At 53.0% G+C, this 13517-nt stretch overlaps 1 protein-coding gene across 7 annotated transcripts in view; it reads right to left on the bottom strand.

Annotated features, from left to right (window-relative positions):
- Positions 1-227: 227 nt before the first annotated feature.
- LOC135904617 (sterile alpha motif domain-containing protein 11-like) overlaps positions 228-13517 on the bottom strand; it is a 523025-nt gene continuing 509735 nt past the window's right edge. For all 7 annotated transcript variants that reach the window (XM_070534069.1, XM_070534065.1, XM_070534066.1 and 4 more), the window contains exon 7: positions 228-4486. In XM_070534069.1, the coding sequence (XP_070390170.1) occupies positions 4097-4486 (390 nt within the window). In that variant the 3' untranslated portion in view covers positions 228-4096. The remainder of the gene's footprint in view (positions 4487-13517) is intronic.

Below are 13517 nucleotides of genomic sequence, written 5' to 3'. Positions count from 1 at the left end.
GGCTTAGCACACATTCACGTACCTTCCTGTGTAAACGATTTGCCTGGGTCATCACACGATGATTACGAGATGGTGCTTGGCGGCGTGCTGTATATTGTCGTTTGAGTTCAATATACTGATCTTACCCACAACCTCCTTGGTTCTCTGTTTGCTGTCAAGGGTCAGTCTGCTGAGGACAACCTCAAGACAAGGACGAGTACAGAGGGACACAAGACAAGATGTTTTCTTCACGGGTAGACGACGTTTTTATCTCTCGAACCTTGATTTTACATGCAATATACATCGGTATGTACAATGTTCCGCAATGAAACCTACATCCGGGTCATCTTCCTTTCTTTTTTTCTTTTAAATAGAGGTACTCAAATATATTAAAAACTTCCATCTTTCATTTCGGGGCGCCGACACATAACTCACTTTAGCGCGCTCAGAACACATAAACCCCGAAATGGCTTCTTTGCTTCCTTTCGCAAAACAGAAAAAGAGAGGAGGAGAAGAATATGCAAAGTGAGAACAGAGGAAAGGCAAATCCCGCAGGCGGAAAACAAATACCGCTCGGCACAGCGGACTCAACCTGAAACCGCGGCCAAGAAAAAAAATAGAAAAAACATTTTCAAATGTGTTGTAAAAGCAACAGCACACGCACACAGACACACGTTATCACTGAAGGAACAACAGAATCTGTCTCGCGAGGAAAACCACCGCAATCAATACTGGGCGCTGCCCACAACACAGAGTGATGACACAATGAACAGTGGTTCTCATGGCCGGGATGCTGAGCTTGCCTCCAATTAAAGATTTCCGCACGGTTCCAGCAAACTCCGAGTTAGTGTTTGAGGGTAATTTTTTTCGCTCGATGTTTCGACTCGTGGGCCAAACTACAGCGCCGGAAGCAGTGGAAGAATCAGCTCTAATGAATGCCGCGGAGTTTGCCTCTTCAGTCGGGCAATGCTGTAATTTGTTTCGCGGGACACCATTTTGATAGAGCGATATTTAATCTGGCACTGAGATCTTGATGTTTCACAATCGAACGTTTTGAAGAAGTGCAGGAATCTCCCCATTGTTTTCGTAACTTCTGTTCAAAGTTGCTGAGTTTAGGCATAACGTGAATTTTCTTGCCAAAGGACTGTTATTCCCTTTCGCCCTGGGATTCGAAATGCACCTGTATGTAAAAGTCTCATCTGTGCATCATTATTTCGCACCCATGGTGTCTAGTTTCCGAAAATGTAATTGAGCGAAATTGGCAGTCTGCTTTATATTTTTTTAATACTGAAGGCAGTTACTGTCGGTAACGCAGCGAGCCGATAATTTTGGCAAACGGAGTAATTCGAACCAAGAAAACTAGGAGGAGGAAACAGTATTTGGCAAGGCATAAATACATGAGCGTATATATTAGCCGCGATGCCATTCATCACAACCATGCAAAGTGTGGTCAGAACTCGACGTATAGGTTCCATGTAAACTTTCACTGCTTCATTAGTCAGGAGGCGGCTGCCTTCTTTTATCCTTTGCCGTTTATTAGAGCGCCAGTTGACTCGGCAGTCAAATCGCACGACTTGAGAAACTATGAAACCACGAGATTTTGCCGAATACACAAAAGGTAAAATAAACAGACACAGTTAAGCACACAAACTCTCTTTTTTTTCTGACCCCACACTGAAAAGGTACGCGCGTAGAATGTTCTAGCCTTTTTTTTTTTTTGCATGAAAAATAAGAAGCATAAACTTCGATTCGCCACACACATATAAAAAAAGTAGCACTCGTTTGCTTCGCAAAACAAATTCACATATGTCATTTCAGCATCGGTTATGACTAGAATGAGATCACCAAACGCGAACAAGAACCATTCAAAAAATGAAAACGAAATCAAAGAAGATATTTCTGAGAACACACAGCTCTGATGGAGAAAGGACGGGTGATAGGCGGAGCTCACACGCACACACAATCCGCTAATGGTATAAGCTTCGTCACACCTTAACAGTTCGCATAAGATGAAACAGATCATGCGGATGAAATATGGTTCTGTCGAGAATCACGGCCGGGCCGTTCCCGCCGCTGTCAACATCGTATAGCCATGAGCTCTTTCAAAAGTTCGCCGGAAACAGCCACTTGCACATCGCTTGGGAAACAGTGCGACGAGAAAGAATGTGAGGACATTTTTTTTCTTTCTCTCTCTTACAACGAGGGGTTTCCGACCGCATGCAGTGAAAAGGTGTGTGTGGCTGACAACCATACGCATGAATGAGTAATACACGTGACAGGCGAGACACATTAAACACCCTTGACTCACAAACGAAGGTAGAACCCAAACAGAGTAAAAAATAAAAGAATGCGAGAAAGAAGAAAATAAACAAGCAACCGAAGAGAAAAGAACTAACGAGATTTTTTTTTTTTTCTTCATGGAATGAATTGTGAGGCGACAGGCCGGGCCGCTACTTGCGGTAGCGTACGCGTAACGCCAGGCCTCCCGAAGATATCGCAATCACAGCGTGATGATGCCTTCATCACTCACTCCTTACAGAGCAGCACAACGTACGCGATCATATCGTCGCCATCTTCAATATTATTATTATTATTATTGTCATTATTACTTCTTGTCGTCATGACGGGGATCCGTTCTCCGCTCATGCGGGGGTCGTGCAACTCTTTCAAGACCCCGTGCCGTGACTGACGATAAAGCTTCCTGTATATTGTATGCCGTCTTTGCGTCCCCTGTCAGGATGTCACGACCGTGCTACACGTCTACATCGCCCTGTCGTTAGATGTCGCAGAGAATCGCCCGCGTGCATCAGTGTGTGTGTGTGTGTCAACCTCGGCTTCCGCGCGACCGCGAGACAAGCGCGTACTCGACACACCTGGACAGGAGAAACGGTCAGCGTTGAGCGTTAGATGAAAAAAAAAACACACACAATGAAGTTGACACACCGACCTGACAGGAGGACAAATGGATACGGGGAAGGTTGCGGAATTGTGTCTCTGTCCCCTTTTCGCCTCGCGGGAGCAGACTCTTTGCGCACTGCTTAGGACGCGTATATCCATAGGGGGGACAGAGAGTGCAGAGTGAGTGAGAGATAAACTTTCCTAACTCCGAGATCGGGTTGAATAAATTATTGGGCCGTCGCTTCGGCCAGCCACAAAAAGAAATAAAGCAATTGAGCGACGCGAGCGCTTTCGCCAACCGTCACGGATCGTCTCCGGTCTCTGCGTACCAGGACGGTAAAGAGGAGACGAGAAGGGCTCGTGACATGTATGCACTCGGCGCGGCATCGCGAGAACGGTTCGAATGTGCGCGCACCGACCGGGTCTAGCGTGCACGAGCGCGGGACATCAATCTGCCAAAAAAAGAAAAAGACCCATGCACTTCGAGTCCGCGGTGGAGCATGAACGGCACAGTTCGTGTCCCTTCTGCGACACGCCGGAAATGCGACGCCAGTTTCACTGTCCGTCTGTCCGCCGACACACAGTTCAACTTCTTTGTCGCGAAGGAGTCCGCTGTGGGGCGGAGGAGGTCGCCGTCGACGTTGGCTCGTTGTGAGGCGTTCACCGACACCGAGGTGGCCGTCCAGGAGAGAGTTCGTCCGGGGCAGGGCGCGCACCGCACATTCACGGGGGTAGCGTCAACAAGAGGAGCGGTTCACGAGGTCGCCGTCGTTTGACTTCTGCGGTCTTCGCAAGCGACGGTGGCCAGGAGACGAAAAAGGAGTTGGTTGGCGCGCACAGCGGACGACTCTCCAGCAGTTCTGACGGCGCTACCACTGCCATCTTTGTTTGAGGAGATGGTTTTTTTCCCCTCGCTTTCGGGCGAGACAGAGGAGAAGATAAAAGAGTCCGTGCTTTTGACTTCGCGTGTGGGACGCTGCGCTGCGAGAGAGACAAACGCGTGTCTCACTTCTGGGCAGGAGGGCGACGACGGTGGCGCGTTCGCTCGAGCGGCATTTTTACACGCGCGCACAGACACACACACAACGAGCACGGATGTGCTTTCGGGGTCCTTGAGCACGGGCATGCGTTCCTTCCTTTCCTTTCGGGGCATGTGGTGAGCAAGGGTCTCTTCCAATCGCAGCGTGCGCGACCGTGCTTGCGGAGTCGACACGCGAGCTCACTTGCTCGACGCCGGCGAGTGAGCGGGCGCTGGCGACGCCCTGGGTGGCGTCGCGGACGGGGGAGCGGGGGGCGTACTCGCCCCGATGGGGGTGCCCGGTGCCGGGGGCGGCGCGGCGGCGGAGCCCGCCGAAGAAGCGGCCGCCGACGCGGCGGGGGCGGTCGGCGTCGAGGAAGAGGCCGGCGACGCCGAGAACGTCGAGCGCCGGTCGTTCTCCTCGCCGTGGCAGTGGATGCAGTGCATGCACACGGTGCAGCGGCCCGTCAGCTTGGCTAGCGTGGTGCGCAGCTTGAGCGCCGGCCCCAGCCGCATGCCCATGTAGACGGTCAGGTGGTCCTCGGTCAGCAGCGGGAGGCTCGTGCCGTCGATCGACTGCTCCCGGAATTTCTGCACAGGTAGAAAGAGGAAACGCCCTTGAGTGAACCGGAGAGACATATAGCTCAAGGAGAATCTATTGCCTTTCGCGCATCACACACTGCCCAGTTGGCCACACAAACAAGATTAGATGGTTCTAACACACGTGGCGACGGCAGCATTTCATTCGCCGATGATCGCATGCCACCTGACGGATGCCTGCCTGTTGGCGCTGCTATATAAGCCGTGCCGTCACGGCCTCACGATTGCTCACGGTTTCTCGTCATCCAGCGAACAGTACACGCAGCAACGATTACTATTTTTACTGCGATATCTTACGCTTCATTCAATTCAGACGCGATCGAAGGCATGACGCCAAGATTTGTTGCTACAGCGCTCCTCGAGTACACAAACAACCGATCAAGATCTACCACCAACCAACCCGACTAATCGCAAGCACAGTGCCTTCCACCAGACATCAATCGCTTCACGATTTGCGTGCAGGCTTCCTCCGTCGTCCTTAAAGCAACCCCGCTTTTCGTGGGCCTATAGGAAAGCCGGCGCCACCACACAGAGCAGTTCGACGGACAGCCTATGCCTCGTTGCACTTCCCACGCAAATCAAGAACGCGCGACAGGCGTCGTGACGCGCCGTTTGCCGAAAGGAAGCGCTCGATGCAGGAAGGCGTGACTCGCTCCGGCTCGTTCCGATCGCGGCCGTCGCGTGCTTATGTATATATACACGAGACGCTGCAGTGCGACGCACTGAGATCGCAACACGCTTTCACAACGCACTGATGTAGCGGGGCGCGTGCCACGAGATATGCATGCGTACCAGCAGCGCACCCACCGGCACAACACGCTCCAAACCCGCCGTGGTTGCTCAGTGGCTATGGTGTCAGGCTGCTGAGCACGAGGTCGCGGGATCGAATCCCGGCCACGGCGGCCGCATTTCGATGGGGGCGAAATGCGAAAACACCCGTGTACTTAGATTTAGGTGCACGTTGAAGAACCCCAAGTGGTCGAAATTTCCGGAGTCCCCCACTACGGCGTGCCTCATAATCAGAAAGTGGTTTTGGCACGTAAAACCCCATTAAAAAAAAAAAAACACGCTCCAACCGCTTTGTGGATTGCCGTGTACGTGGAAGGTTGCGACGTCGAGATGTGAAAGGCGCGCGGCGGAAGTGGTTCGAAACAACTGGAAAGCACTGGCCACGCGTGGACGAAAGAGACGCAAACGCAGGAGGTGTACACTCAGCACTGTATAGAACGCGTAAGTGACTCGTGGAGTCTGTGAACGCGGCAGGCTACGTTCAGATCGTCGTGAACATCCCCACCACGACCGCCATTTCCACCACACTGCATGGACGAAGGCTTCTTCCAGCGTTCTCGAATTACCCCTGTACGTCAGATTCTGCTTTTCCTATTGCAGGAGTGGTACGGCAAGTCGCGATCTGATTAGCTTGACTAAATCACGGCGTCCTGGCCAGATTGTTAACACAACGCTTCGTTTCTCAAACGTTTGGGTGAAATCAGGTGCTTCGGACACTAATAGTTTTACGAAGGTTGCCATGATTCTGAGTAACACAACCCGCTGGATAAGCTTAGAATGCAATACCGCACAATCTTCCAGCGTCACCTTGGTTACCAAACACGCCGTCTGCTCCTCAATGACGGCAAGCGTTCCGCCGTGCATAAATGAGCGAATTCTCCGTCCCTTTATCGAGCGCGTACGACGCGGTCGTTACAAAAATTGTTATCAAAGTAAAACTGCCAAAAAATAAATAGAATAAAGATGAAAATACCGCATTCAGCACAAGGGGTACGTACACGATATAGGACGGGACAATCGCCCCCTCTTACATTTTCGCTATACTTTCACGTTTTCACTATCACTATACGATCATTAGCGTGTTCCCGGAGAGGAGCGTTGCGACAAAACGGCTTTTCCGGGCATCGGTAGTGCCACACAATCCTCCTCGTGTGCTGAGCAGCGGCACCCTAACCGAAGACCGCTCTTTTCAAATCGCGAGCCACACATGTACGCGCACAACGCGGCATCAACACCCGCCGGTCGAGGGACACCTGGCAGTTCGTAAGAACCCCAAGAACGGCCGGTTCACACGTCCATATCTCCGCTACGAAAAAAAAAAGGAGACAAGGAATCACGGATGAAAGGACAAAGGGACCAAATGCGAAGGACAAGGTGCTTCGCGGCATTCATCATCAAAAAAAAAAAAAATACGAAAACTCTCAGGGGAAAGACCGGTGACATCCACGACCGCCCCGTCATCCCCTACCAGAGTTCGCACAATACCCTTTCACCACTATAGTACGGATATACTAAGAGCGCGCAGCGGCAAAAAAAAAAAAAAAAAACGCGCGGCTTTTCGCGGTTCACACTAAGCCCGTTCACACAGGGCGCGTCCGCTACCTCGCGAGCGTGATCAAGCGCTACGGAGAGGGCAGTCATCACGTCTACGGCTGGCTCCGAGCGATAATATCAGGCGCGGTCTCCCGGAGTTTCTCGAAACTATAATGCAAGAAGCTCGACCTTCGCGAGCGCTGCTATAGGAAGCGCAACGCCACTCGCCAGTACATATAGTGTCGCAGACTCGCTCTACACCTTCTCGTAGTCTTTGTTTCGCTATTCTTTTTCTGGATCCGTCCTTCTCGGGTCTTTTCATCAGGCGGGGTCTCGTCTCGCTGGCGGATCCTCGTAAGGTTATATGGGCGGGAAACGCGTCGTCGTCATCGTCTCTTCGAATCTTGACCAAAAAAAAAGAAGAGAGAGAGGGGGATACCGGTGGCTACTGACCCCTGACGACCGTGCCATGCGAACCTTTTCATCCTTTTGTCCGACCTCTCCTCCACCTTCTCCTGGCGTCGGCAGAATCCGCCCCGGCCAAACAATGACGCCAGCAGATAACAACGGGCCAGCGTGAATGACGAGCCGGGCAAACCGTATATATGCAGCAAACGTCGTGCTTTTATATTGCTTCTTCTCTTTTCTATTTCTCTGTCTCCTCCAATAAGACCCAGTAAAAGAACAACGCTGAGAAACACGAGCAGCAAAATAAAATAAAAGAAAGGCTAAGAAAAAGAAAGCGTACAGGTTCCAGGAGAAGCCGCGCGAGTGTCCAAAATCGCATAGATTACGCGCGAAGCTATAGTAAAATCTGACTGCTCTCTGTGTTCTGTATGTATACCTGCAGAGCACAGAGGCGACCGGCTTGAACCGAGGTACAAAATGAAAAAAAAAGAAAGAAACAAAGACAGGAGAGAAGCGGAGAAGATTCGAGGTCTAAATATCGTGCCAGCAGCACCCCCTTCCCCCTCCCCACTTCCCATTTCATTCTCCACTCCGCACCTGCTTTCGAAATTCGTTCTCTCTGAGCCCGCCATCATCCTTTCATCCGTCTCGCCACCTTCTTTTCACTCCAGCGCGGCGCGCGCTCCCTTTTGAAATCTCGAACGATCACGCAACTCCCCTTTTTGAAGTCGCTCGCCAGGCGCCCGTTCTAGCGCGCAAAATGCCGTGCCCCACCACTGCTGCTACTGCATAGTAACGCATACGTACCGCCCGTCATACAGCCACGAATTCAAAGCGCGTGGAGACTATACACCATCGGCGCGTTGAGTGCCCTTTCGTTATACCGTCTCCTCGACTACCCATATTCCGCACTTTTAGTTTATCTATAGCTTTTTTGTCCACTCATCTCCGAACGCAAGTGTACCTGCTCAAAACACTTATGAGGTTTTGTACGTGTGTTTCTGCTCGTTCTCCTCCGGGCTATTCAATTTCTTAGAGAGGTCGCAGTTTTGTCATGCAGTGACTTCCTTTGTGATATTTTTTTTTTAGTTATCTACCGATTCTTTATTATCTGGTTGCGTTCTGGCAACCCACTAAAGCGAGCTTTCTGCGGCTGCATGCCAACGGACGTGCAGCCACCCCCGTGAAAGATAATAAGCACGTGCACAGAAGGGCACAAAAATATAATAAAGAAACAAGCGGCACATATAGCAGGAGGGCAGACATGTTCTTGAGCGTCACCGGCGAGTTGCATTATTCAGTGGCTCGTTCACCCCTTCGAACACCAGAAGGAAACAGCGCAGAACAAGAGTCTGTTCGACGCGAAGTGTCACAGAGCGGCGCGCACCAGAATTGCGAAATGTATTGATACCGCTGTTCATCCGACCAAGCCGAGGAATAAGGAAACCGCGACGTCATTGAACAAGGCCAGCTAAACGATAAACACTGAGATGGCAGCCGCAGTTTCAGGGTAAAAGAAACACAATAACCGGCGCTCTGCTTGTGGCTTCCCCTTCTTAATCGTCGAAAGCGAGTGTCTGCAAACACAGCTGCAGTTGCGTATGTCTGCCGGTCTTTCTCCAAGCAGCGACGAAAATTGCGGCCGCTCTCGTTTCCAGCTCATTTGACACGCTGACGAAAGGCGCTCACTATCGGTTCCGGGTTTCTTTCTCCACTTGCGTCGCGAAGGAAATCTGGTAGAGAGCGAAAAAGGTGTGGAGAGAGAGAGAGTTCTCACTCATGACGCGGTTTCACCGCCCTACCAACAGACGAGACCGCAAGGCAAATAAGAGGGAGAAGTCGAGGCCAACAGCGGCGGGCGGGAGGCCAGCGAGGGGAAGGCGACTACCGAATTCCACTCGGTAAACGGAAGGACGTATACGACAAGAGGCGCATACCTGTCAGGTGCGTGTCGTGCCTCACGCCCCCTTACTCCCCCTCCCCCCCCCCCCATTTCTTTCATTTCATTTTGTTTTTTCTTCGGCAAGGCATGGCTGACCCGCCGCCCCTTCGTAACAGTGAGCCGCTGCCTGGCTCCGCGTGTGCTCCGAACGCGGCTTTAAAATTGCAGCTTGCCAGCTTATTAGCCACGGGCGGCCACGACGGGAGAACAAACCGCCCGGGCGAACTGCGCGGCGAAGGGGCGGCGGACACAGTAGGTGCACGCTCCGGGACTACTGCCGCTGGCTGCTGCCTGGGAAGAAGGAGGGGCAGCCTTTCTTTCGGCGGAGAAAGGCTACCGTTGGTTGGGGGGGGAGGGAGGGGGGGGGGTGCCGTCACGACGCCGAGAGAGGCAGAGCCGCCGGCAGCAGCAGTGGATATAGCGGGGCGTCCCCCCTCCCGCCATCCCTCTCGCCGAAAGCCTTCGCAACAGAGAGGGGCCACAGGCTGCTGCCGCCGGCCGCTGCTGTAGCAGGAGCAGCAGCAGCAGCCCTGGCCGTGCCGTCGTGACCCGCCGGTTCGTGACCCGTCGGCACGACGGCATCTATCATTCACCTGCACACCGGAGGCCGTGTGGTCAGCGGCTCCCTCGGCTGCCGCGGGCTCGCACGGGCGCGTGTGTATATGCAGAAAACTTTTCTCTAAAAGGAAGCAAAAAAAAAATAGAACCAACGCGAGAGGAAGGAAAGCTGCGCGGTCGAAGCCGAAAGCAGAACGGCCATGCAGGCGAGAAAGAGAATGGGAGCCAAAGGGCGATTTTGCCATCCCGACGAGCGCATGGAGACGGCTCCTCCTCCTCGGGCCCTTTTCGCTGCGCAAGCAAACCGAACGGGCCCCGGCGGCGCGCCACAGCAGCACGATCTCGGAGAGAGCGGCGGCAGCCGCCGTCACACGGCCGTCGTATCTGCGGGCGCGCGCGCATGTGTGCCCCGAGAAGACGTGCGGAGCAGGGTCGGGGGTCAAAAGTGGCGGCGGCGGCGGCGGCGGCAGTAGCTTTCTTTTGTGCGACCAACGACGCACGCTCGCCCTCTCCCGCCACGCCGCGATGATGATGCAGCCGTATAGTAGCAGTCGGGAGCAGCAGGAGGACGAGAAGGAGGGTAAAGGTCAGGGTCGGGGTCGGGCCCAGAGGGACGGCTATGGAGGGGGCAGAATTCGCTGCGCCGCGCCGCCACCGTAGCGGGAGCCGAAGCGGCAGCAAGTGCGCGCGGGGAGCGCCGTGCGGCTCGGCCCGTCGTCCATCGCGCCGTGCATCGCGGTACCGCCGAAGTCCGGTAGTACGTATAGTAGTTGTTTCGCCGGGGCGGTCGTCCTTTGACCTCACGCCGAGTCCTCTGGCCTTCCGAGAGGAAGGGGGAGGAGGGTGTTTCAGAAGAGTCAAGCCTACCCTCTCTCTCTCTCCGCTTTCTTCCTAATGTGGGAACGGCGGGACCGCGGCGAAGAAGACGTGAGAGGTAGCGGTCAGGAATGCCTGGCTTGACTGCCTCCGCGCTCCCGTTTGGCGCTGATGCAGCCGGCTGCACTTTGGCAGCTTGAAGGAGGCGGGAGGCGCCGAACGCGGCTCATTGTATCCGCTCCGGCAGCTCCTCGGCGCGCAAGCGCGGGTTTATTCGGGCGTTGTTTTATATTTTTCTCTTTGGCTTCATTCCTCGCTTTTTAAGTCAGCTGTCCGCACGTCCACTTGAGGCCTCCCCGTCCGCTGTATCTCAAACTTCCCCCCCTTTTTTTTTCGCTCTCGTTTGCGCGTCCTCTTTCTTCTCGTTATTGTTCTGCGCGCTCATCAACCACAACTTCCTTGTTTGCGCTTGCTCTCCATCTCTCTCCCTCTCTCTCTCTTCTATAGTACGTGCGCGCGATGGCTCATCGATAACAAAGTTCCACGCTCTTTCCTTTTCGCGTTTTTTTTTCTAGCCCTGTCTTTTTCATTCCTGCTTTTTGTTTTTGCGTTTCGTGGCGGGCGTGATTCCTTGGTATACACGAAGGAGGCGGAGAAGGCGGCGAATCTTTTCGGGCGAAGGGTAAATTGCGTGCCCAGGAGGTCTTCTTCCGGAAAATTGCAGCAGCAGAGCTGTGCGCACTTTTCCTGGTTGCTCGCTTGCTTGCCTGTCTATCACGCAGAGAGAGAGAGCTGGCAAGGGCCTCAAACGTGAGATTATGACGCGTGTACACGTCGGTGCACCCTTTTACGCAACCCTACGCGTGTCCCTTTCTTATTTCTGTTTTCTGTTGCCTCCCCCCCCCCCCCCTTCCGACGAAAGTACGAAGAACCGTCAGACTATACCGGAAGGTTCGTGAGACCCAACTCGCGAACGGTAGCTCCGGTGAATTTGGGATCTGAGTTACGTTCTTGGTTGGAACGAATCTCGTGTACGCGGTGACACAGGTGCAGTTTATACGGTGTGCTCCTTAGCCGACGCCAGGTAGGAGGATGATGGTAAACAAAATAGTCCAACCTACATACTGGTGCATGTGAGCACTGGTGGTGCAATGTGCGTGCCCATTAATAACAGGGTCGTCATAAAGCCCTCACAACGTCGTAGTAGGCTTCCTACTGTCTATGTGAGGTCGTACGTAAAGGTGCGATAAGCTGCTCCGAATTAACACAAGGGCTTCATTTTCCTCTCCTTTTTATATTATTTTTTGCTCGGATACTTCCGGCAAAGGAAGGACGACACAATTTATACTCTGAATTGCAATTGCGAGCAGCGCGTCTAGAACCGCGAAAGGCTATATACAAGCGCAAGACAGCGATAGAAATAAGGAAAAGTTACGAAAAATTATTTCTCTCGTTTCTCCCGTGGCAGATGCGGCGACCTTCGAATCACCGTCGGCCGCACATGTCGGAGCCTCAGTAATTCTGTACCTGTTCGAACTGGGCAATGGCCGGTACATATATACATCTCTGAGAGCCTCCTGCCAAGGCCCACTTCTTCTTGTCAGAACTATACTGACGGTACATATGCACCGCCCGAGCGAACACTCCCAATGGCAACACGAACGTACTTTACGGACTTCCCGGTAAATCCGCAGCGCAGAGTACGTTTGAAGCGATACGCGAAGATAAGCGAAGCTTAGGCTGCAACGTATCGTTCGTTCTTAACGAGCGGCGTCCCTATAGAGGAATGATCCAACACCGCTTCAGGGCATCACAGTACGTAGACGGGGAAGGGGGGAAGTGGGGGCACTTCATTGACTCAAGGCTATAACATGAACATAAATATCGCATGCATATCGTACAGGACAGAGTTTAACACGCGAGTCGCTTATGAGTCGAAAAACAGGCTGCTATTACTGTGCACGGAGCTCCAAGTGCAAGGAAAAGAAAGAATGCAAGGAAATCGCGAGAAGCACACACACACACATAAAACAGAAGACGGGATAAGTATGCGAAACCTTGCGAGAGTAGCCCACAGAATAGGCGGGACTGTCAAGGCCGCTCTCGCGCTTTGGCTTGAAGCGTCACGCTGTGTCACCAAGCCAGCTAGCAAGGCAGTTGTTACCAGGGAAAAAAAAATAAAAGACACCGCTTGGGGCGCACGCGCGAGCGCGGTCATTTCACGGCGCCGGCCTTGGGCGGCCGCAGCACCGGAGCGAATTGCAAATGGCAATGAATTCGGCGCTTGGCTCACGGTGCGAGCTCGCAGTCGAAGTGGTCAACACCGATTTGCGCTTTTATCTATGCCGGCGGCCTGTGACCTTATTATACGCCGGGCGCAGATAAGAGTGAATGGGTTATGTATGGCGACGACAGAACGCCATACAGAACGAACGCGCACGCAGCAAGCCGCGGTATGCGCCGTGACTGCAAATCGAAACGTCCCTAAGTTCTTTCTTTTTTTCTTTTTAATCTTCAAAGAGAATGCTGCGGACGGGTTGAAATACAAATGCCCGCCTGCTCGTGGCAGACTGTGGCGGAGAGACGTATACGGGGGGGGGGGGGGGGGGGGGGGTGATCGCAATTTGCACCTTCGATTGCAGAGCAGCCGGCGAGGTTAAGAATTTGACGCTACGTCTTCGCGGCATGTAGCTTCGAGCCGATTTCATGCGTGATTCAATTTAGTTCTGACGTATCGTTTCGATCAACGCACAATTAACGAGACGCTCAAAGCACACCCCAATAAGGAGCACGTTCCCACTTGGACGAAATTTTCGGATTAACGAAGTAGCTTTGCGGATATGAAAGGCGATTAAGCGTGAGCGCTGGCTTCACGCAGGTGCTCGAAACGCGGCTAATCGTCCTATGGCTAATCGTCTTTCTAACAATATACAAAGAACAACCAGGATCGTTACAACGACCACTCTAGAAAAGGCA

Source organism: Dermacentor albipictus, chromosome 2 (assembly GCF_038994185.2).
Source record: "Dermacentor albipictus isolate Rhodes 1998 colony chromosome 2, USDA_Dalb.pri_finalv2, whole genome shotgun sequence".
Lineage (NCBI taxonomy): Eukaryota > Metazoa > Arthropoda > Arachnida > Ixodida > Ixodidae > Dermacentor > Dermacentor albipictus.
Note: the sequence above shows the minus strand (reverse complement) of the source record. Positions and strands in the feature narration are given on the sequence as shown.